This window comes from Rousettus aegyptiacus, unplaced genomic scaffold (assembly GCF_014176215.1).
Source record: "Rousettus aegyptiacus isolate mRouAeg1 unplaced genomic scaffold, mRouAeg1.p scaffold_m13_p_5, whole genome shotgun sequence".
NCBI classification, from domain to species: domain Eukaryota; kingdom Metazoa; phylum Chordata; class Mammalia; order Chiroptera; family Pteropodidae; genus Rousettus; species Rousettus aegyptiacus.
The window spans coordinates 45,546,874-45,570,983 of NW_023416308.1; the positions used below are offsets into that span (position 1 = coordinate 45,546,874).

General features: G+C 40.8%; 1 protein-coding gene across 1 annotated transcript; it reads left to right on the plus strand.

Annotated features, from left to right (window-relative positions):
* Positions 1-13,201: 13,201 nt before the first annotated feature.
* On the plus strand, positions 13,202-23,784 carry PLET1 (placenta expressed transcript 1). Its single transcript, XM_036221068.1, has 4 exons — positions 13,202-13,428; positions 17,585-17,786; positions 20,117-20,178; positions 22,146-23,784. The coding sequence occupies exons 1-4, from the start codon at positions 13,209-13,211 to the stop codon at positions 22,457-22,459; spliced, it is 798 nt and encodes a 265-aa protein (XP_036076961.1). The 5' UTR covers positions 13,202-13,208; the 3' UTR covers positions 22,460-23,784.
* Positions 23,785-24,110: the final 326 nt, after the last annotated feature.

Here is a 24,110-nt window from a genome sequence, read left to right on the forward strand (position 1 = left end):
CCTCCACCATCTGGCAATCTTTGGCCCTTCCTATTTCCTTCTCTCTAGTCTCCCAGGATGAGGGGCCTTCCTCCTACCACATGCCAGACCCTCCTTCGGTATTCTCCATCCTTGGTACCTCTTCACCAGTTTTCACTCTTTATCTTGCAACCTCTCGTTCTCTAGTGTTTCCTGCCTCTTAAGCCTATAAATATGCTCAAGTTTTGCAGCATTTAAAAACAAACAAAAACTGTCCTTTCCTTGGTTCTCTCGGCCCCACCTTATCTCCTTCCTTTTTTCTCTACTAAAATCTATACTGTTCTCCCCACTTCCTCACTCCCTCTTCCCAATTCGACCCACTGCAGTCTCTGATCCCCCTATTCACTATTTCTCAGTCAAGAATCAGCAATACTTTCCAACTGGCAAATCTAGTGGATAATTTTCTACACTTTTCTTACTATTGCATTTGACCCTATTGCTCACTCTGGCTTTCTCAAACTGTCTACTCCCTGTGACTGTGATGCCATGCTCTCTGTCAGTGTATCTCCACCTTGACTCCTCCTCCACACACCACTTAATCGTCAGGGTATTCTTGAACAAAAGCATCCACTGTTGAAGTTTTCACTAACACCTATATTCTGATAACTCACAAGTTTATACCCTAGCCTGGATTTCCTTCCTGAACATTAGATTTGTATATACAACTGTGCATTGAATATCTCCATTGAGACATTACACAGGCACCTCAAACTAGACCTATCTAAAACTGAACTCATCATCTCCACTCTTTCCCCCAAACTTGTTCCTCCTGTGATCTCTATCTTAGTCACTGTCACCATCATCCACCTATCCAGGCAAGTCAGACACCTGGAGTCATCCTTAACTCCTCAGCAATCTACCTCTAGGATCTGCTCTTTTTACTGCCCTAGTTTTTTAAATCTGTCTCCTCTCTTCTAGCCCTACACCTGCTGACTCTTCAGTGATAACTCATCCTCACTCACCTGGACTATTGCAACAGCCTCCTAATTGAACTCCTGGTTTATCACTCTTATATCTATTTCCCATGTAATCGCTAAAATGACTGATCTAAACCCAGATATGGCCATGACGCTCTCCTGCTATAAAATCATATATTGCCTATAAGATAGAGTTTTAAATTCTTGACATGACATACAAGGCCCCTTGTGACTAGGCCCTTATCCTCTCTCAACAACAGCTCCCCCACTTTTTGTCTTGAACATTACACTTGAGTAATTCCCTGCTCACATCATGTTGTTTCACACCTCCACACTTCTGCCCTCTAGGAGCCTGCACCCCAAACTCCCCCTACTCGTGTTGGTCATCTCCCCCAATTCTTCAAAACAGCTCATCCATTATTTACTACAAAAAGCATTCTTGCCCTTCCTTTGTACTCCTAAGGCACCTTTCCTTACCTCTACTTTAGCATTTATCAATCATTTTGAAGTGATCTGTTTATGGGCCTACTGCCCAACACTTAACAAATTCAAAAGCAGGGATCAAGTACTAGGTCTTTGTGTTCTCTCCCACAACCCCCAATGCTGAGCACAACATTTGACATATATTGGGTACTCGAAAAATAACTATTGAATTGATTGTCGTAACAGGGCTACGAGGCAGATAATATAAATGAAAAAACTCAGATTCAAAAAGCAGGTTAGACACTAGTGGATGGAAGAGCAGCAACTTGAAACCAACTCTAAGGCCTATGCTCTTTCAGGTACAACCTGAAAAAAACAAGCTAAGCATGAATGTGGAGATGAGAATGGCATGTCAGGACACCAGCCTCAGGGTGATGGTGTATGTGAGCAATCCAGGGAAACGAAGGTGGGCAAGGTTCTGGAGGTTAGAAGAATAGGGGCTTAAGGCCTGGGCATTGTTGGTTCTAAGCAGAACCCTGATATGAAAGACTGCTGTCAGCGCCAAGCCTGAGCTGCCTACTAGCTAAATCTAGATGCTGGGCCTGAGGCAGGCAGTGTCCCCACAAATCCTCACAATTCCTCTTCACAACCATCTTCTGAGACTTGTACTTATTCCTCCCCAGGAAACAGACCTTTAGGAAGTTCGTAGTGTAGCTCAAGACATGAAATATCCAAAGGATATTAGAAGAGAAATAAATATGAACCTGTGTGAACAAAAGCAGCCACATCCCTTGGCCTCACCTGGGAGGTCCCCAGCCTTCCCCCACAACCTGAAATGCAGAAGGAGCCAACAAAAGGCAGAGGCATTACATAGCCAAGGAAAGCTTGGGAGTCCACAACATGAAGGGAATATTCTGAGACATCAGCAAAAGAGGGGACTGTAGGTATAGCCAGAGGCCCCATACCTGCATGCATCAGAACATGGCCCTTCCCTGCACACATCCCTCTGGGGCTGGTAAGCTAGAAGATGATATTTCTAGACAAGAAAGGCACAAGGACATATGGTTGAACTAATAATACCAGGGAAAGAAAATTAAAAATACCATCCTGTGTTGACGAAACAGGAAAAGGCGTCTAGGTGTGGTAACAAAGGATAAAGATAGGGTGCCCTGCTCTGGTAAACTCCCTGTCAAACAAAATAGCCAGAATGACCTCATTGACAGAGAATCTGGCAGGTTTCTAGGACAAGAACACTCCCACCCTCTGTCCTCACCAGAATCTCCCGGGGCCAAGCCAACCTATTACCTCTCCTAAAGGGTTCTAGGAACAAGATAGCATACTTCCTGCCTGGGGAACGGGGCTGGAGCTGAGGACTGCTGGAGACTTCCAGCGGCGTCAGCTATAAATCATATTTTCAATTCACAAATAGAGACTTTCATACACATGCTCACCACTGTTTCTGCTCTACACACTGAAATAAAGGACTTCGGTTTACAAAGATTCACAAGAAAAAGGAATTTGCTATCCTCCTTTCCCACCTCCCCTTAGTCAACCAAGTCCAGCTCCACACCAACTCAGCTGTAAGGAAGGGCTCATTACCAGCTGGACAGGCCATGTTCTGGAGCCCGAGTGAAGCCTTGTGGCCTTGACTCGCCTTTCATTGCTTATGTAGGGGAGAAGCGTGGGCATCTTAGAATTCCCCTCTGAAGGTGTAGGCAGCTCCCAGGTACCACCTCCTTAGAATCTCTCCAATAATAATAAAAACAAGAAAAACAAGCATTTATTGAGTTCTTTATGCTTTGTGCTTTAGGTATTGTGCTTTAATGTGCTCTCTCATTTAAATCTCCCATCAACTTTATGAGGTGGGTGCTAACATTATCCCCATTTTATGGACAAGAAAATAGAGCAGTTCAATATATTGGTCTGAGGTCACGTGGGTAGCAAATGGAGAAGCAGGGAAGATAACATAGATCTTTCTTCCTGACTTCAGTGATCCTGTTCTCAACCACCCACAGAGAAGGCGCCATGTTCCTTGCCTCTGTGCATATCTCTTTCTCATCGTATGTACTATAATTTTTCCCATTTCGAATTTCCAGAGCCATCATGGTTTCCCATTGGAGTGTAAGCTTCCTGAGGTTAGAAATCATTTTTAAGGGTGCTTTGGGAGAGATATCAAGAACAGAAATGTTGATTGACCAATTAAAGGTTCGAAATACCATAAATGTTTAATAAATGCCATTTATTGGTTCTTATTAAAACATTAATGTTGCATATCCCAGATAATTCAATTCCTTTCTTCTAGAGCAGGGTTTCACAACCTCAGCACTGTGGACGTTTGGGGCTGGATAATCCTTTGTCATGGGGTGTCCTGTGCATCATAGGACGTTTTGCAGCAGCCCTGGTCTTTCCTCGCTGGACGGCCAGTGGCAAACCCCACCAGTTGTGGAAACCAAAAATGCCTCCAGACATGGCCAAATACCCCATGCATGGTGAAATCACTCCGAGTAAGCAAATAAAAATGATAGTACTTATTCCCCCAGAGTAAAACAGCAAGAAAACTTATTTCCACCTATAATAAAACAGTACTCTTATTACTAATAGTTAATAAATATGAGAGTTCCTGAGAATTACTTATAAAAGCTCCAGAACACTAATATCACAAAATTAAGACAATATTCCTGTTCTGCCTGAATCAAACCACTTTCTGCTTATAGAACTTTTTTGTAGAGTGATGTCATAGCCTGGCAGGAGCCCATAGCCAAAAAGGGAAGGCCTGGGTTCAAAACCCAGCTCATGGCCCCCAAAAATCACTGCTTATAACAGGATGGAGCAGACATAAATATTTTTTTAATTTCATCTCCCTTACTTACGAGCTTTTGGTCAATTCGATCAATATCACTGGGTCTCAGTTTCTGTAAAATGGGGATGATAGTATGTAGCTCAGGACTGTTGTAAGGATTAACTACAACAACCACAACTACAACTATCTAGCAAGGTCTGGCTGAAGAGGGCTCAGAAATAGTCATTCTTTTCCCCATCCCCACTTGTCACCAGGCCCTTGCCAGCATCATAGATGTCTGATTTATTTTTTTCTCCACACCCTCCAGCAGAGAAGTTCTCAACCCCAGCTATACCTGAAAACATCTGCAGTGCTTTCAAAATGCTGATGGCTGGGCCCCCACTACACACCAACCAGATCAGACTCTCTGGCTTGAAAGTATGTCATTATTCAAATATTTATTCATGATAAAGGTAATGTATATTATCTTTCCCATAACTTTATTGATGCCAAAAATAAAAAAGTAATATTTGTACCAGTTCTTAGATGACTATATTAATCACTAATAATCAATACATTATAAATAATTTAAATAAATCAGCATATCTCCAAATATCATCTATTGTATTCTTAGGATCCACAAGCTCCATTAAAATGTTTCTCAAAATTTCAGGAAATAGTGCTACTAGTAACTCTGAAATGACTATATTGATAACAAATAATATAAGTGATAAATAACAGAAGCGATAAAATGGCATTTATACACAGGCTAAAAATAGAGCCTATTTGTTATTGGGAGAGTAGATACTGTCATTTGTTTTATTTTTAGTAAGACGCTATAGTATACAGTAAGAATATTTAAATGCTACTACATAATATCAAATCAGTACAAAAGGAAAAATCACAGGTCACGGTTAATGGCACAAGTTAGTAGCATCTAAGGAAATTAAATGATGAGTCACAGGATATTCCTGTGGCTCAACTAATGGAATGATATTGAAAAGGGAAAGGTACGGTGCTGGATTCAGGGTTGTGTTTCAGTAGCCCTGTCATAACAGATGAGCATCCCCCACCCCCGGAAATGTACCCTACATGAGCGCATCATAAAACTCCATGGGAGCAGGAGTTCACCTCATTCTCCTAGTGCCTACAGTAGCACCAAACCTGCAGAGACACTCAGCAAAACATTTCTGAAATAATGAACCTACTGTTCTTTTAACTTATTTTACCTCTATCCTTATTTTCTCTATGTCCTTAATTTCTCACTTTTTAAGTCTTGTATTTCTGTAAGCTAACCGAAGTCCTATGCATAAAGTATGATATTAGAAAACCAATATACTTTTAAAGAATTGGATGTAAGAGGATTCCCATGAGTGGCATATTTCCTTGACTTTGCCCTTGGAGAAGCATCTCCATCATTTTCTGCTCTGAGCACCACACTGATGACAGCTAATCCTGGGGGTTCCAACTCATGCCCCACTGATTAAACTATATTATTTCACTACTGAGCCACCCAGTTAAACAGTAAGGAAAATGCATTTGAATTGCTTGATAAAACGGTACGCCCTCCAAAGAAATTTCAAAGTGCAGCAAACGGGAACTAAAGAGCTACTTTTTCCAGAAGTAACTGAACTGGACTTGCTAAACTCTCCTCAGTTGCCCTGTGATGCACTTCCTCTCAGGCAGAGAGTGCTTTCTCTCCAGGAAGGAACCCTCATGGCCAGCTGGCCTTGTGTAGAGGGTGTCCAAACCTTCCTCTTCCCTTTGCTGGGAAGGCCTTTTCTAGTTCCTCTTCTACTGGGGGATTGGGAAGCACTGAGCCCTGACATCCCTCCTTGTCTCTTCACTTCCTTACCCACCAAATCAGTCTCTGACCAGACCACTAAGGGCCCTCCACACTTTTATTTCTGCCTAAAAGTGAATGGAATCAATTCCATTGGGGGTGGGGGTGGGGGTGGAGGGGGCAGGGAGGGACCACAGATTCTAACATTAGAAGGAAGAGCTTAAAAGGTCTGACCTCTCACTTGATAAGAAAGGGGTCCTCGAACACTCTTCCTGAGTCGACTTTCCACCTCTACTTAAATGCAAGTATCCCTGCTTCCTGCTACAGCAATAAAAGGCATTTCTGGAAGTTGTGATATAAAGTAAATCTTCACGGATCACTCATTTCCAGACTTTGGATTTCAGGGACCTAGACAGGGTGACAATTTTTCATTTTGCCAAATAAGGACACTAAAAAAATAAACGAGTTTGGGGAAGAGAAGCTACTATCTATAATCTACAATGACCATAATTTCATAAGAGAAATGATATTTTACAAATAAGATGTCAAAAAACTATATGTCAGGATAAAAGTCAGGCCTTTGGCTTGGAAATACTTTTGCTTTCTTTTTCAAAACCTCACAATTTTTCTCTCATTTCTCTCATTCCATGAAGACAAGTGAGCAGTCGATCAAGACCATCACCAGGATGGAATGTGGCAACAACTGACTGTAAAGCAGGTGTCATTTTCCCCTACAGCTTTGGGCCCTTGAGCAGTTTACATGACTCCCCCCAACCCAAATCCACTGACCACTGCATGCAAACGAGGCCCTGTGGGTAAAGCATTGTGCCAGTCTAACTGCAGTCCTGACACAATTTAAGATTAAACAAAGCCACAGACATAATGAACAAGAAGTCTTGAGCAAAGCTATAACAATTAGCTATTGCAGTAGTAAACTTCTCTCCAAGTTTTGTAATATGCAAATAGACTAGGCAAGAATCCCAAATGCACTATGGAATATACACATGGCATGGTAAAATTAAAATGTACTGTACTTTGACTTTGATTCATCTGAATCTAAAATGCTAAGTCAAGCAAGTACGTATTAACTGAATAGTAGGGATGTACAGTGGAGAATATACCCAGCCGGGAGGAAGGAAGCTTGGGGCTAGTCTCGAATTTGCCACGAAGATTAAACTTACCTATAGTTTAATCTTCCCGTGTTTGGTGTTTGCAAATGTAAATAAGGGAATTCTATTAAAATGATCTCTTAGGGCCCGCTCAGCTTAAAAATTCTTAATGTCATATTAAATAGTGTCTCATCTCTCAGAATTTATAAGGTCTCAGGGAATAAGAAGGATGGCCCATATCTTCTAAAAAGCTGACCACTAGATTATTGTCTAAAGCATAAAGATCCACACTACGGGATCTTGAAAAGTATAACACCCACCACCCTGAACCAGAGAACCAAAGGGTACAACCCAATTAGTCCCTAAATCAACACATGTTGACTTAAATCGCATCCACTGTGGGGAAACAAATGAGAATAAACATTCTTGGGGCCCTTCCCTCTCCTTGGTCACCCTTCCTCCTAGAGTTGCACCATTTCTTGCCATTAGCAGGTAAGAACTACCACCTGTGACAGGCATGTTACCTGTCATCTCTTTGACACCATTCTGCGAGGCTGGTATTGTTACCTTCATAATATGGATAAGAGAACTAAGGATCAGACCAGTTAAGTCCAATCCAAGGTTATAACGTGAGGGGTGGGATTCAAATGCAGGCTTCTGTGGCTCTAAAGCTCGTGCTGTTTTCCCCATGGCCATGCTGTATCCCTCACAACTTTGACACACCTAGGGGAATGGAACAAAAACCTGAGGCGCCTCAACTTGATGATCCCTGTGTTCACCAGTGGTCACTTCTGGTGAATTTCAGGAACCTTTCCTTTAGACTTTGACCGTAGGAAGACCAGCTGCTCTCTCCTCTCTGATAGTTCTCCTTCCTAAAGAGACCAACAAGGTATTAAAGTGCCCACCAGACTTTCAACAGCTTGAAGGGTATCAATCAGCACATACGCTTTCAGCAGACTGGCAAGTCTGTGGGGCAGGTCAGGGCCTGCTACTTAAAGCTAGGCACTCTGGGATGCTGAGAGAGAAAACTCACCCAAGTTCACTCAATGCAAAGTGGGGAGTCAGTGAGGCACAAAGGACCTTTGTTGGTACCTAGCACCGGGTCTGGGTCTGCAGTGTGGTCTTAGGTGGGCTTCTTTGAAATCATGCCAATTATGCCAAGTAAATATTGACATAAGAACAACCGAACCTGTAGTGAATTTTTATAAGAATTCAATACTTGAGCCAAAACTAATGACAATGCTGGGAAGAAAAATCTCAAGTGTTCTGGGAAATGATAGTTTTGCAGTTTCTTTTCTACATTCAGAATTAAAGCGGGAACACCAGGAAGATTACATGAAGGTGGGAGAAAGCAAGGCAAGGACTGGGTCACAGGGTAGTTAACAAGATTATGTGCTCTCTGGAAGGTGGCTATGCTTCTGAGAGGTCTGAAAAAGAGGCATTTCAAAAGTATGTTAACCTAGATGAACAAAAAAGTGAACAGGGCTTGCTTAATACAAAGATAAACCTCTTACTAAAAAAGTTATATGCCTGGGGCATGACTTCCCACCAAGACCTGCCCAGTTAGGAATTTATAATCAGATCATCCTGTGAGGCTACTTTCTGTTAGATTTCTTACAACACCCACTTTTTGTTCACAGAACCTAGTTTTTCCAACTTTACCGAGTCTGACATTCGATTCCTACCTGGTGTACTCAGATCAGCTGCTAAACCCTTACTCTTTAAGGTATTACCTGGAAGTCTGTTAGAACGAGGACTCACAGGCCTCACACCAGACCTGCTGAATCAGCAACTGCATGTCAGCAAGGTGTTCCAGGTGATTTGAATGCATATTAAAGTTTAAAAAGTACTGTTCTAGAATCACCTAAGAGCTTTTTTAAAATATGAATTTCCAGGAACTAGAGTCCAGAGAAGGGGATGGAGGAGTAGAGGGAATCCCTCTACTAAAATATGTGTATTTTTAAAAATTAATATTCTTGTAGTCCCCTGTCCTCAAGAAAAATCAAGTCCTTTCTGGCTGTAATCAAATAACTATGTTTTGTCAACAGCTGTTCCTGAGACCAACAGTTTCCTTCCTAGAGGTATACTGATGACTTCATACAGGCCTTCTTATGCTGAGCTCAACATTGCAGTGAATGAATAAAACAATTCTGCTTAAAAAGGGTTTCCCCTCCAAGGTATTCCCCATTCCCCAAATTTCTGCTCTCAGTTCATAAGGAGGTATAGACTCCATATCAACAACAGGACTCCTATATTTTCTTTTCTCCTGATCCACTGTCTTAATCTGGTATAAACTAGGAAGGAAGGAAGGAAAGAAGGAAGGAAGGAAGGAAGGAAGGAAGGAAGGAAGGAAGGAAGGAAGGGAGGGAGGGAGGGAGGGAGGGAGGGAGGGAGGGAGGGAGGGAGGGAGGAAGGAAGGGAGGGAATTAACGTGTTATAAATTGACTGTGTCCAATCCACCCCATCCCCCAAAACAGTTTACATATATATCTCATTTAATATACATACAAATACGTAAGATTGATATTAATGCCCCAATTTTCAGAATTGGAGACTAAAGTTCAGATAGGTTAAAACTCTCTCAAAGGCTGGATTCTAAACCAAATCTAATACTCATGTTACACTGCATTCTACTATCCTAACTTGCCTACAAAGGTTATATAAATAAAATTTTTATTGAGATATAATTCATATACCATAAAATTCAATTCAGTGGTTTTTAGTATATTTGCAAGATTATGAAACTATCACCACTATATAATTCCAGAACATTTCCATCACCCCAAAAAGAAACCCCAAACCAATCAGCAGGTACTTTCCATTCTCCCTTCTCCCCAAGTCTCTGGCAAGCACTTTCCGTCTCTATAAATTTTCCTGTTCTGGATATTTTAAATAAGTGAAATTATAGGTGGTCTTTTGTGTCTGGCTTTTTTTGCTTAGAAGAATGTTTTCAACATTTATCCATATTGTAGCATCTATCAGTACTTCATTCCTTTTCGTAGTTGGATATTCCATTGAATGGATATGTCATATTTTTATCCATTCAGGAATTGATGGGCATTTGAGCTGTTTCCACTTTTTGACTATTATGAATAACTCTCCTATAAACATTTATATATGTTTTAGTGTGAACATACATTTTTAATTCTCTTGAGTACATACTTAGGAGTAGAGTTGCTGGGTCATATAATAGGAGTTCTATATTTAATTTTTTGAAGAAGTATCCAACTCTTTTCCAAAGTGGCTGCATTATTTTACATCCCCACCAGCAATGCATGAGGGCTCCAATTTCCTCATATTCTTGCCAACACTCATTATCGTTTGTCATTTTGATCATAGCCATCCTAGTGGCTATAAATTGATATCTCCTTATAATTTTGATTTACATTTTCCCAATGACTAATGATGTTGAGCATTTTTTCATATATGGACTGGCCATTTATACATATTCTTTGAAGAAATTATTCAAATCATTTGTCCATTTCAAATTGGAATATTTGTCCTTTTATTGTTGAGTTGGAAGTGTTCTTTATATATTCTAGATTGTAGGCTCTAGTCTATAATTTGCTAAATTTTTTCTATTATTTGGGTTATCTTTGCACTTCTCGATAGTGCCCTTAGAAGAAAAAAAATTTCAATACTGATGAAATCCAACTTACTTATTTTTTTATTTGGTTGCTTTTGCTTTAGGCATGACATCTGTTAAACTACTGCCGAATCTGAGGCAATGAAAATTTATACTTATGTGTTCTTCTAAGAGTTTTATAGTTTAAATTCTTACATTTAGATCCTGATCCATTCTAAGTAAATTTTTATATGGTGTGAGGTAGAGGTCTAATTTAATTCTTTTGCATGTGGACATCCAGTTGCCCCAGCACCATTTGTTTAAAAGACCATTCTTTTCTCCCATCAGAAATTGGTTGATCTAAATGTATGGGTTTTTTTCTGAGTTATCATATCTATTCCATTGATCTATATGCCTATTCTCATGCCAATACCATACTGTCTTCATTACTATAGCTTTGTAGAGAGTTTTGATAGTTTGTAAGTGTGAGTCTTCCAACTTCATTGGTGCTCTTTTTCAAGAGCATTTTGATTATTCTGGGTCCCTTGTTGTAGTCTTTAGTACCAGTCTGGCATTTCTTTTGTTAAATTTATTCAACATCTTTATTGAATATCTTCACATTTACTGATACTCTTTATTAATATTCTTTATTTGGTGGGACATCATTCTCATACTTTCATTCATTAGAATGTTTTCTTTTAGTTCTTTGAACATATTTCTAATATTTGAGTTAATGTCTTTGTCTAATAAGTCCAACATCTGCGCTTCCTCGGGGACAATCGCGTCTCTTTGTATGTCTTGTAATTTTTGTTGAAAACTAAGCATTTAAAAGTTATAACGTGGCCATTCTGGACACCAGATTCCCTCCCAGGGTCTATTGCAGTTCCCATTGGTTGTTATTGTTTGTTGTTATTCTTGTTGTTGTTGTTGCTACTTCTGTTTATTTACCAACTTTTCTGGGTTAATTCTGTAAAGCCTGTATTCTTCTTTACCATGTGTGGCCACTGAAGACTCTGCTCAGTTAGCTTAGTAGGCAGCTAATGAATAGACAGAGATTTCTTTTAATTCCTTGAACCAATAAGTCTCCTGACCTTTGCCAAATTCCTCTGTGTGCGTGTTTTGTGGCATGCCTTCACTGATCAGATAGGCAGTTTACAACACTGCTTTAGCCTTCATTTCCTGTTTGTGCAGAGCCAAAAATGAGAGATTAGGGCTTTCTTGGGTCTTTCTTGGATACGTACATAGTCCTGTACATGTACATGTCCTTCTAGATTCCCAGGACTTTGTCAGAGCTTTTCAAAGGCCCCAAACAACATTTTATTCTCCAGTTTTTTCTTTCACATTTTTTTCTCAGTTCCTTGGTAGTCTCAATTAAAACCACTGCCTCAGAAAACTACTATGTTAAAAAAAAATCTCACTATTTTTAATAAGGCTGTTTGCACTGAGAACATTCTGAGTCAGGTCAAATAACAAGCCCTGAGATTGCAGCTTTACAGGCAATTTCCAGATAGTGACAATTCCCTGGGCATAAAGTCTTTATAAAGAGTTCCAAACCCTTTCTGTCCCCTTACACTGATTGCCAGTTTGTTGGTCTTCATGGCTACCATAGTTGCAAAGCTTTTGGTTTCTAAAGCTACCACAGAGGTAGGGTGACAGTTGTGGGAACAGGGCGAGTTGAAATGCCATAATGGTCACTGTGCTTAATGAGATTCCACCATTTTTCTTAAACAAATGCTCCTCAGATTGTTGCGAGCTTTTAGGTAATTTCTAGAGTTGAGGGAAAGTTTATTTTTGACCACTTTTGCTAGTATTCTCACTACTTTCCTGGAGGAGTACATTTTTTAGAGGTCCTTATGCCACCATTCTGTCAATGCTACTCTTGAAAAAAAAAATTTATAAATATTACCTTGATTCAATTCTACATTTTTTGTTTCATTTCTATTCACACAGTAGAATTATTTCTTCCTTCTTTTCTCCTTCATTGAGTAAATCATAAATATCAGAGGAGAGATAGGAAAAATATGTTTTTCCAATTTTTTAGTAGTTTGCTTGTTCTATGATGCTATAGAGGAAAGTGTCAGGAGAAAGATGGACCAAAGCTGTTTCTTTTCAAAGAAATAAATAAATCCAGATGCACAGTGTTTCTAGTTCTATGCTAGTCACAAAACAAACTGGGACTGGAGACATGTTTGATTAAAGAGGTTTGGAAATGGGTATGAAATATTCCAAAAAAAAGTGGGCTTTTATGCCTGAGTTGCCTGTAGAGAGAAGAGTGGGGATTCTAAATGAGCCAGGTATGTGATGATTATTCAACTCTGAATTTCACTTTGCCAGTCTTAAACCTTTCTCAACAGTTTTCTTTTAATGGCAGATACTGAGGTGGATGAGATTCAAAATAAATCCATGACCAATTCATTCCCCTTCTTGAGCAAAACTGGAATTGATAAAGGATCACAGTGGCAAATTCCAGAAGCCAGTTAATTTAAGGGAGGAGTGAGAGGAGAATTTGCATGGATGACCTCACCCAGAAGCTCCAGCCCTGGAGCATATAAACAAGTGAGGTAGGTAGGTCTACTCAGTTCCAGGCGCAGCAGTTTCCAAACAAATCAGGACCATGGCAGTCCTCCGTTCCACACTGCTGCCACGTGGGCTGTTTCTGTGCCTCGGAATGCTGTTTATTTCTGCCATCTCTGCAAATTACACCAACAACTCCGCCAATTACGGCCCCGCAACTTACATTAAAAGCTCCACGGTTACCGCTAAAATCAAACCCGACACTCCTCCAAAAATCCAGGTCCATCCAGATGTCTATGAAAGCAACACAGTCTACACAGGTAAGTAGAAGCCATTCTTTCTGCCTTTTTCTCTAAGGGGAGTTAACCAGAACTTCACAACATAACTCTCCATCTTTGCTCTCAATTACAAAACATGTGTTTAGACCTGGATGGGAAGTAGGGACAGAAAGAATGAGAACGTGTAAGAGAGTGGATTGGACGGGACTATTTCTGCATGTTTCCTGTGCCACCCTGAGCCACAGGAGTCATTAAGTCCCAAAACCCAGGTTAAGAGAGCTATGGCAAGTTCTCTGACTTAATAAAATTGGCGTTTTTATTATTTTAAGGGTCTCACTGCTCAAGATCTCACTACTAGTAAGTGGAAAAACTAGCTCTTAAGTCTTGTTCTTTTCATTCCTAATCCAATGGTTTTCTTAGAGGTACCTAGTAATATTTTATAAATATCCCTTTTGAGATCAGCCAAACTTACAAGTCAAGTGCTTTCTTATTACTTTCATAACAACAAAAATATGTAAAACAGTGGTTTACATGTATTAATGCATTTAGCTCTCATAACAGCCCATTAGGTAGAGACCACTGTCATTCCTAAATTGTACATGAGAAAAAAGGGATAAGGATGTTATTGACTTGGTTAGGTCACAGAGCTACTTAAATGGTGGAGCTGGGATACAAGCCAGAGCAGTCTATCTTCATCGACTCTGCCCTTAACCAGTACCCTATATGCCTCTCCGTTATAGTAATGAGAGCTGATATTCCTTATTATGTGCTGGGTATTGTTCTAAGGGTCAATTCCATTATCTTCCCATTTTACAGATGAGAACTGAGGCACAGGGAAGTTAAAGTTTTAACCAAGGTCACCAGTTAGTAAAATACTAATATTTGAACCGAAATAACAGTTCAGCTTTGTACAGTCAGGCTGTCCAGCTTCAGAGCCTGTCTTATCTACTATATTATCCTGCCTCTCTTAGACCTCTAACCAAGTTTTGCAGAGATCACCGGGTGAAATCCACACCAGTGATATACAGATTCCAAGCTTCAGCAGGAGAATGACTATAGCCTGCTTTTACACACCCATGCCAACTTGTACTTTTTTCTATTTTTTTCCATGAGGACTGTCACTAAGTGCTTCACTAAGGGCTCACGACTCAGGCAGTAGACCTTGTCCAACAAGGGAGGGAGGATAATCTTGTAATTCAAAATGAAAACCAGGAGGGCATATGTGTGACCTTGTATAGGGGAAAGGACCTGGGGTGGAGGGGAGAAGGGAGCCAGAGAGACAATTGCAAAAGAAAGTACAGACCCCTAACTTAAGCTACATCTCAAGGTGAAAGATTTTGCCATTGAAATGGAAGGAACAGAACCCTATCTTGTGAAGATGGGGAAGGGATAGGAAGGTGGGGAAATTAGGAGACTTTTGAAAGTAAGAAGACAGAAGAAAGAAGAGTCAAAAGATGATTCATAAGACCCCTTAAAAGGATTCCCTCGAAATGGAACATGCTGTGTAAAAGGGGAATCACAGCATTTAGAGACAGTAGACGAGACAGAGAGAAAAGGAAGGGTCGTGGAATGCCTACTACATGCAAAACACTTCCCCAAATGTCATCCGATTTTATCAATGAAAAAAAATGTACTATAGTTCTATGATACACTGACTCACTATAGGAATGATTTAAGTTGAGATTAAAATCCTGTGCCCACAGGTGTGAAGTGACAGATTCCACACCTAGGATGACAAAACAGTCTCCAGAATGTCTGTGTAAAGTGTCATTGTAAGACTCAGCTAGGACTCAGGACTTGTAGGGAGGCTGAGTAAATTCCCACACAGACTAACTACTTCTCCTTATTTTGATTTTGAAATTTTTTTAATTTCAGGGTTTGTGTCAACATTGGTAAGTCAGGGCTGAATGGCTTGGCAGACACTTGCAGGTCAGGGAATATCTTAGAACAAGTTCCTTGGGTTTATCTTCTTATCATTGAAAGAAACGCATAATGCAGTGACACATGTTAAGACTATGCTGGGTAAGCATCTGTCTCCACTTTTAGTTCTATGGACAAGAAGGACGTAACTTGCCTGCCTTTTTACCTGAACTTTCTGCTTTAAGGGCACTATACAACACTGGATGCACAACTTTTTAAATCAATCAGTTAGTAGTTACGTAGGGCCTTCCAAGTTCCCAGCACTGGGCTGGCCAGATACTGACACAGAGGAAACCACAGTATACATAGAGTACAAGCCAGAATGTAACTGAGCACTCAAGTCCATAGTAAAAAATATAAATATTTCAGGAACGAGAGGGAAAGAAGGCTGAACTGGCCTGGAGGTGGGACATAAGTAGGATCCTGGAGAGTAAGTGAGGATGAGACGTATGATGAGAACTGCATGCAGGCAGCCAGACATGAGCAAAGGCCAGCTGTGAGCTGTGTGCCTGCAGACCCAGAGGAAGACCCCTAGAGTTGGGATGCACACAGCACCGTGAGCTACAGCTTATGCAGGTCGTAAAAGACACATGCTGGGTACTGTAACTGACAGAACAGAAGCAGAGATATAAAAGCAGAAATGTTTAGATGCTCTAGAAGAAGGGCACTTTGAAGATTTTGGAGAAGAGTGTCTCCTGATGGAAGTGTTGTATGTGGAAGTCTGTGCTGGCCGCAGCCTGAACGGAGAACATGGAGACCAGAAATTCAAATGATACAGATGTCTGGGAGAGAGGAAAAGAGGATATAAGCCAGAGTAAGACAGGGAAAACAGAAAAAAGGACAGAGATAAGAGCATGTCCATGAAAGAGATGGCAGACTTGATGAGTCTGTGGGTGACACCATCACTTGTCACAGTAGACCTCACCATCATGCACACATCTAGGACAAATGCCTGGTTCTCACTGAACAAGCTGGGACCTGTGGGAGCTGGTTCAGCATACCTTAACTGGCAAAAACAAACCGAACAGAGAAGTGTTTTGTGCTAAAAATATAACAAGTGCAATTTGTCTAACACTCATCATGTATTAAAGTCTTTGCATTCTTTTTACTCCTCCGAGGAACTTTTCAAGATAAGGTATCATGATCTCCATATAATAAGGGATAATGTCATTATCCCCAGACCTACAACCAGGCCTGGTACAAAGTGGGCATTTAATGAATATTTGTGGAGTGAATAATGAAGAATAAGAAAACTGAGGATCAGAGGTGAAACGACTTCGTCTTCAATGTTAGAGCTAGAATTCAGAACTAGGACTGTCAGATCCTATGATGCTACATGATGGTTTTTTTTTTTTTTTTTTTTTTTTTTGCTTTGTGAAGAAGTCTTTGGAGGAATTCTGGGTAGCTGAGAGGGCCCTGGAGAACAGCTTAGCATTGAGGAATTCATTCAGAAGGGATCTTCTAAGAGAGGAAATGGACCAACTAAAATATTCTCTTGAAATTCCCTCCCCACTACACATCAGAATTCTGAAAATAATAAGAGGAATTAACAAGTGTCATTGGGGTTCCCTGTGAGTGCCTGCTAGTTAAGTCATGGCATAAGACTTGCCTGAGCGGAGATGGTCAGGAAACTCTAAGGGGCTATAGGACAGGTTCCTGGATTAGGGCTCCTGGGGCTCAGAGGCTCCTGTTACCTCACCCTCAACAATAGAAACCAAGAGCCCAGTCAGCATTTCTAGTACCAGGAAATGGGCTTCGCTTTGACTTAACAGTAACATTCCCAATTTTCAGGAAGCATTTCCTAAGGGGCACTTCTGACCCTTCCTTCCATGCACATCAACCCCTAGTCTCCGCACACGCTACTCCCCCTGAGAGAAGAAGGGCAGAATGGGTTTATCCTTCCCTTTCCATCTGACAGATGAGAACAAGGTTCCAGAAGTTAAGAGCCAGCCTGGAATCTGACCCCAGGTACGAAGCAAAACCAGGGGCAGAGTACGGGTCTCCTCTTGCCTACCTTTTGCTGCAGAAAATCTAGAAAACACCAAAAAGCACTAGGAAGAAAATAAAAACCATCTGTAATCCCGCTATCAAGAAATCACTGCAGTTAATATTTTGATGTCCTTCCTTTCAGACTTTTTTCAACTTCTTTTACAAAAATGAGACCATACTATATTTACATGCTATTTGTAACCTTTTTTCACATTTAGTTTTGGTTTCATAACTCATCCCTTGTCTTACTGTATAGATGGCTGATTGCTTCCCTATCATTTCTTCCTAGTTTGGATTCCTGTGACTACAGATATCACCCATTTGGTCTTGCGAGCACTGGATATAAACGACAATGCAATAGGCTACTGGCGTAAAGCGAACTGGTATTCCGCACAAAGTGTCTTGTATAATGTGACAAAACCATACAACAAAATCTTCACGGCCAAGTGGGAATCTGCTAATTCCACGAACATAACGACAGTCGAGATACAGTAAGAACCTATCTAACATATGATTTGTTTTGGGCTTTTACAGTTTCACATCGGGTTTATGCAGTTTGACACTGATCTTGGAGGACTCAAAATACAATCCAGATATGATGTGGAGAACTCAGTACTTGCACTCCTTTTCTGCCTTGCCATTCTTTGGCTTACTTTTTATCTACAGCAGTTCACGCACACACGCACACACACACACACAATCAGATATGCTCATCATAAACACAAAGAACTAGTATGTTAAAGAAAACCAGAGCTATATGGTAATTAAAGCAAAATGAATGAGTGAATGAATGAATGCATGCACACATACATACATACATACAGACAGATAGACAGACAGACTGTTGCTGAAGGCAAGCCAGGGTGATCAGACATCACCTGGGAGATGGTGAAGATGAGAAGCTCAGACATTAAGGGTGCTCAGATAGCGAGGGTGAGAGGTTCTTGCTAAATTGACTTAGCAAGGTTTTTGCTAAAACTAGATTATACAAGGAAGTGCACATATGGGCATAGGAAAAGATTCCAGAACCTGACCAAAGTTTGGCTAAACGAATAATCTTTGTCACTGGGAACCCTGTTTGCTTCAGATTCTCTGTATTCGAACTGGAGAATCATTTTTTAAAACATAGATTCATTTTAGAAATGGCTTGCTAACAGAAAGTGTGATGACTGTGTAATAAACGTGGATTCCTAGTGTCACACCAAATGGACACACTCTCATTCCGAGGTGAGCTCAGCCAGGGGCTCACATTACACTCTCACCAAAAACAAACAAACAAACAAACAAAAAACCTTTCTTCCAGCTAAGGATTTGTTATCAAGTTTACTTTAGAAACCAAACGTTGAGAGGCGCTTACCCTTTTGGACTCTGCCATTTTGTGCTGAAAGAACAGGTCTGACCATCAGGCCATGTCCACTATAAATTGCTCTGTGGACAGCAGTGGTGACGTTGCTGCCAAGCCACTCCATCCTCACCTGCCATGCCCTGAGCCTGCTTGGACCTGGCTGGCTCCCACAGAGTGACTTGCTAGAATCCAAAAGGTGCTACAATCCAGCCTCACTGCAGCAGTCTCTTAAAGGCCAAGCAAGACTAATTCGGGCAATAACTTCTCTTTAATCCCACCTCATTAAAACCTCGACTCCATGCAACAACAGATAAAAGACCAAGTAGTGGCAATCTGCAATAGAAATAGCATATTCCCTCTGATGTGTGGTCTCCTGACCATTCCTAATTCTCACCTTGCTATGATGCACACTGGCTTCTCCACTTGTTTGCAATGTACACACATGGTCTTGATCAACGAGGCTGACAAGGAGAGGGGAGCAGCTCATATGATGGGGCATACAGAAAGCAGAGAACTCCACTGTGTTGGGTAGGGCACAAAAGGGATATGAAGAGCTCCCTGGCCATGAACTTTACAGTGAGGTTTAGTAAGGCCAGGCCTATACAAAAATAATTACTGAGGTTAAAGATCCCTACACTCCCAAGGAAGCGTTCCCTACACTCCCAAGGAAGTTCTGGCTCTCTGTTATTTACTCCCACAACTTCCACTGCTTTGTCAAAGCACATATCATCACTGTGATCAATTACTTAATTCATTAGTCGATTATTCATTTAAAATCTCTCTCTCCCTAGAGAACTGTAAGTGCCACATGGATAAGAACCTGGCCTGTCTGGTTCACTACCATCCCCTCAGCACCAAGCACAGTGATTGGCATGTAGTATATTCTTATTAATTGTTGAATATATGAACAAGAGACTAAAATAATAATGGACTCACTAATATAAGAACAACAGACTAAGCTCTACCAATCATTTAATGAACTTTAAGCACTGACTCTGTGTCAGTTATTGTTAACAGAACCTGCTCTCAAGGAGCTGGCCTTCCAGTTGCGGGGAGAGGCTCATAGCAAGACAATGCAGAAGAGAGACATGTCTCTCTGATGGAAATCTATTGAGGTTAATGATAATAGGGAGAACAACTTCATAGAGTTACTGTTAAATCTGTGGGCAGATGTGACCCAGGTGGATATTACAGGCAGAAGGACTGGCTTGAATGAAGATCATCCTGTGGGGAGTTAGGGATAGTGAAGTTGGTTGCAGTAGGGGGTGGACATTATCTTCTCTGGAGGAGGATCATGGAAGATCTTAGTTAAGACAATATAGAGCAGACTAGTATTTAATTATCTGCTAATTGGGTAAGTAAGCACAAAAGGAATGAAGAGGTTGGGATCCTCTGGGAAGACAGAACTGTGAGCTAAAGTGTGAATCCCACAGCTGAGGTCCTCACCATTCTCTCTCATTGATTTATCCTCCACAGAGCCTTCTCTTTCCATCTCGAAACACTGCATGCATTTTCTCGTGTGAAAATTAATAAACGAGGTAAGTTCCTCTGTAGCCCATTTACATATCTGGCAGTGAACTCGATCAGCCTGGAAAATTACTTTGTGGGGGCCCTAGAAAAAAAGTCTTCTAATCATGTGTTACCCAAATATCAGGTGAGCCTTCTAGCTCATATGAGACCTACATAAGATTAGCTCAACCTCTTATCCTATACCCTGTAGAAAATAAAAGCCATCTCCAAGATTTCTGCCAATTCCCAAGGGCCTTATATTTTCACAATCACTTGCGGCTCCAGAATCCTTCTTCCTAGGGAGCTGTTTCTATTCAATATCACATAGACACCAATATGAAAGTCAGCTCCTTCCTCAATTTCCACAAAGACTTTCCATTCACACAAAGCCTTCACAGGTATAGAGACTCTGTAGGGAGGAAGGGGAAGATTTGCACAGAGAAGGGTTGATAGCATGGAAATACCAAACATTTCATTAGTTCTCAGAGTGGCCGTTGGCCACCATCCACCACCAGGAATTTCCATTGGTCTTTCGCAGGCTGTAGTCCTCAACCTCAACCCATCCTGAGGCTCCTTGCCCTTCTTTTCCCTCCTCTGCCCCCTTCCTTCCCTCATCTCCCTTTAGGGAGTTAAAATAAATTCAAGAAACTGAAGTTCAGAAAAGATATGTAACTTGTCTAAGACCACATGGAAAGTAAATGGCAAAACTAGGATTCAAATTCCACATCTTGTACTTTTTACACTTTACAATCTTTTTTTAAATGAATTTTTAAATACAAGTTTCAACCAACAACAAGACACATTAGTCTTTCTCAATGTCCAGATAACAGGACTTCCCCAAGTACCCCAAAACACTGACATACATTGACTATGCTACCCATTTCCCCACCAGTCTTGGTCAAAAGGGATATCCATTTTCAACAAGTTTTAAAGTAATTACGCCTAATGAAACTATTATATGAAAGTCTTAACTGTTTCCTTGGTATTTTCCGCCCTGTGAAAAGACTGGGTATTATTTTCTTTCTCAGAAAACGTTTTCAAGATAAATACTGGTATAAATGCTAAGAAAGAAAAAAATATTGTTTCTAGTCAGAACTCCTTAGCTCCATGCTAATAAAATCCAGTTGAAAAAAGAAAAAGAAAGTGGTCGAATCAGACTTTCTGGCTCAGTGAGCTGCTAGAGAAACCTTTGCCCTGGGGAAATGCTAAATGAGATAAGACAATGCCACAGAACTTATAGGCACCCTCCAGGCAGGCAGAAGAATGCATGGGTCTATGCAAATCCCTGAACATTTCTCTTCATTATAGTTCCCTCTGTGGTCCACTCAGACCCTCGGAGATATCACTGCCAAGCCCCAGTTTTTCCAGGATCAGACATCCCACCTACCACCCACCACCCACCACCCACCACCCCGGGCTACAGGCCTGGCTTTCTCTGCTTCTTAGCAAGGCAACCTGGAAGAACTAATGTGTGGTCAGATCCCTGCACAGGGAAATGACCAGTGCCACAGAAACTACAGAGATTAAGGGGTTTGGACAGTGCATCTTTCCACTTACTTTAAAGCAGGAATAGCCGTCCTCCAGTATGGATGCTATCTAGTTCTTATAAGCTTTACATGCAGTCTTTGAAATCAGCAAGAAAAAATAAAATTCTGTCATTCTGGATCGTATTTGCACTGATTCATCTAATACATTAAGGACAGTTGAGGGACGAGCCCACCCAATAACATGCTCAGTAGTTACGTAAGTTGAAAATAAATTCATTCCCTGGTTGGACTGTGTAGACCTTAAGAGTAGAGAGTTTTCTTATTTATTTTTTATTCCTTGATATTCTGTACCCCATAGCTTTAACCCTCCTCTACACACACTTGGCCCTTGAGACATCTTTATTGAATTGTACTCATGAACTCTGGCTTCAGTGTTCCATTAGATTAGCTTTGTTCTCTAGCGCCCATCCACCACCCAAAAGAAGTTCTGATGCCTTTTTTTTTTTCAGCAATGACCACGATGTCACCCTACAAGACCACGATGTCACCCTACAAGACCACGATGTCACCCTACAATGCCACGATGTCACCCTACGATGCCACGATGTCACCCTACAACGCCACGATGTCACCCTACAACACTACGATGTCACCCTACAACACCACGATGTCGCCCTACAACACCACGATGTCACCCTACAACACCACGATGTCACCCTACAACACTTCCAGAAGTTTGGGCAACAGAATCTTCCTCAGCCCCATCGAAGATGCCATTCAGATCACACTCGTCTTTCTCATCACCAAACTCCTCCTCTTCTAGAAGGACACTAAGGGAACAATTGTTCCTGCCTCCACTGTACCTCCTACATTCAATTCCAAGCCAGCTCCGACATGTATGTAAACGAAGCTTTATGTTCTCAAATGTACGACTCTACTGCCACTGCTTTGGATCAAAAAGGAGACTAGGTTGAGGGTAACCAGCCCACTCACTGGTGAACTTGGGGCACACAGATATTCAATTGGACCTTTCAGGATACAAATTAGGCTTTTTATAACTACTTAGAACTGGTCTGGGTGTAACCTGGAATTCCAGCTCTAGGTTTAGCATGTTGACAGCCAATTCTATAGCCAATCTAAACTTCTGTTAATTGCCAAGTGATTTATCTGTGTCTCTGAGTCTCTGTGGGAAAAACCTTTCCTCACTTTCAAGATGATCTCAGATTTCTGACCAAACCCACTCAGGTTACACAGAGCTTCTATGACTCATATGACTCAACAAGGAAAGGAGAAAGGAAAAATAGCCCTCGTGCTACTGGCAACACCAGCAGCATTGGAAGGGCAAGGAAATAGGAATGCACCATATCTGAGAAGCCAAAAATAGGGGAAAATGGTGGCATAAAGGCACTATTTCCTATGTCCAACCAAATAAACTATATTTCAAACAAGAATAATGGATATGTTAAATTCAAATATGTCTTTAATGAGTGACTAACTCACGATACAGAGTATTTTATATCTAATTTTATTCATTTACATGAGCATTAAAAATTAATAGAATAGTGAGAGAGTGTAGGTTTTCAGGCCAGATCTAAGGGTAAAATTTTCTCAATTTTAATTTTCTTCAAGTGCAAATGGATCATTTTTCCACTAATGGTAATTTCCACTACAGGAAACAAGCAAAATATTTATCATATACATAATACATTATAAAACCAAAAGAAAGCATGGTATTTCCAGTAATAACCAACAAAGGTTCCTTTTAATAATGATGCTATATTCCAGGACACCAACATCAAGTGACTGGCCTCCCTCAGAGACAATTTGTCTATTTCTTCTTCTTCCCTATAAATACAGCATACTTTCCTGTTTTGTAGGTTTTATTCTTTTGAAAAATAGACATTTTAAATATTGTAATGTGGTAACTCTGGAAGTCAGATTCTCCCTTCTTCCCCTGGTATGTTGTTATGGTTTGTTGAAGGGTGCCATTGTACATTTGTTTAGCGACTTTTCTAAACTGTTTTTGCAAAGACCTCATTCTTGCTGTATGCGGTCACTGAAGTCTCTTTTCTGTTATTATGGCAGTCAGCCAGTGACTCGACAGATTTTCTTAAATGTAAAAATTTAGCATCATCTTTCTTCATTAAACACTCCCTAATAGATGCGAGGTTTCTTCATTTGTTTGCTTTTAGATTCTAGAGTTCTGAAAAGATTGATTATGACAGTTTTTGCCAGCGTAATGTTGCTTCAGTGGAGGAACCAAGTCTCGAAGCTCCTTGTTCCACCATTTTCTGTGACGTCATTCAGTGTCCACTATTAGTATCTGCCAGGCACTGTGCTAATCGCTTAACATGGATTGCCTCATTTAATCCTCAAAACAACCTTTGAGATATACCCATTTCACAGATGAGGATACTCAGACAGAGAGAGAAAAATAATTTTCCCCAAGTCACTCAGCGTAGAAGTGAAGCTGA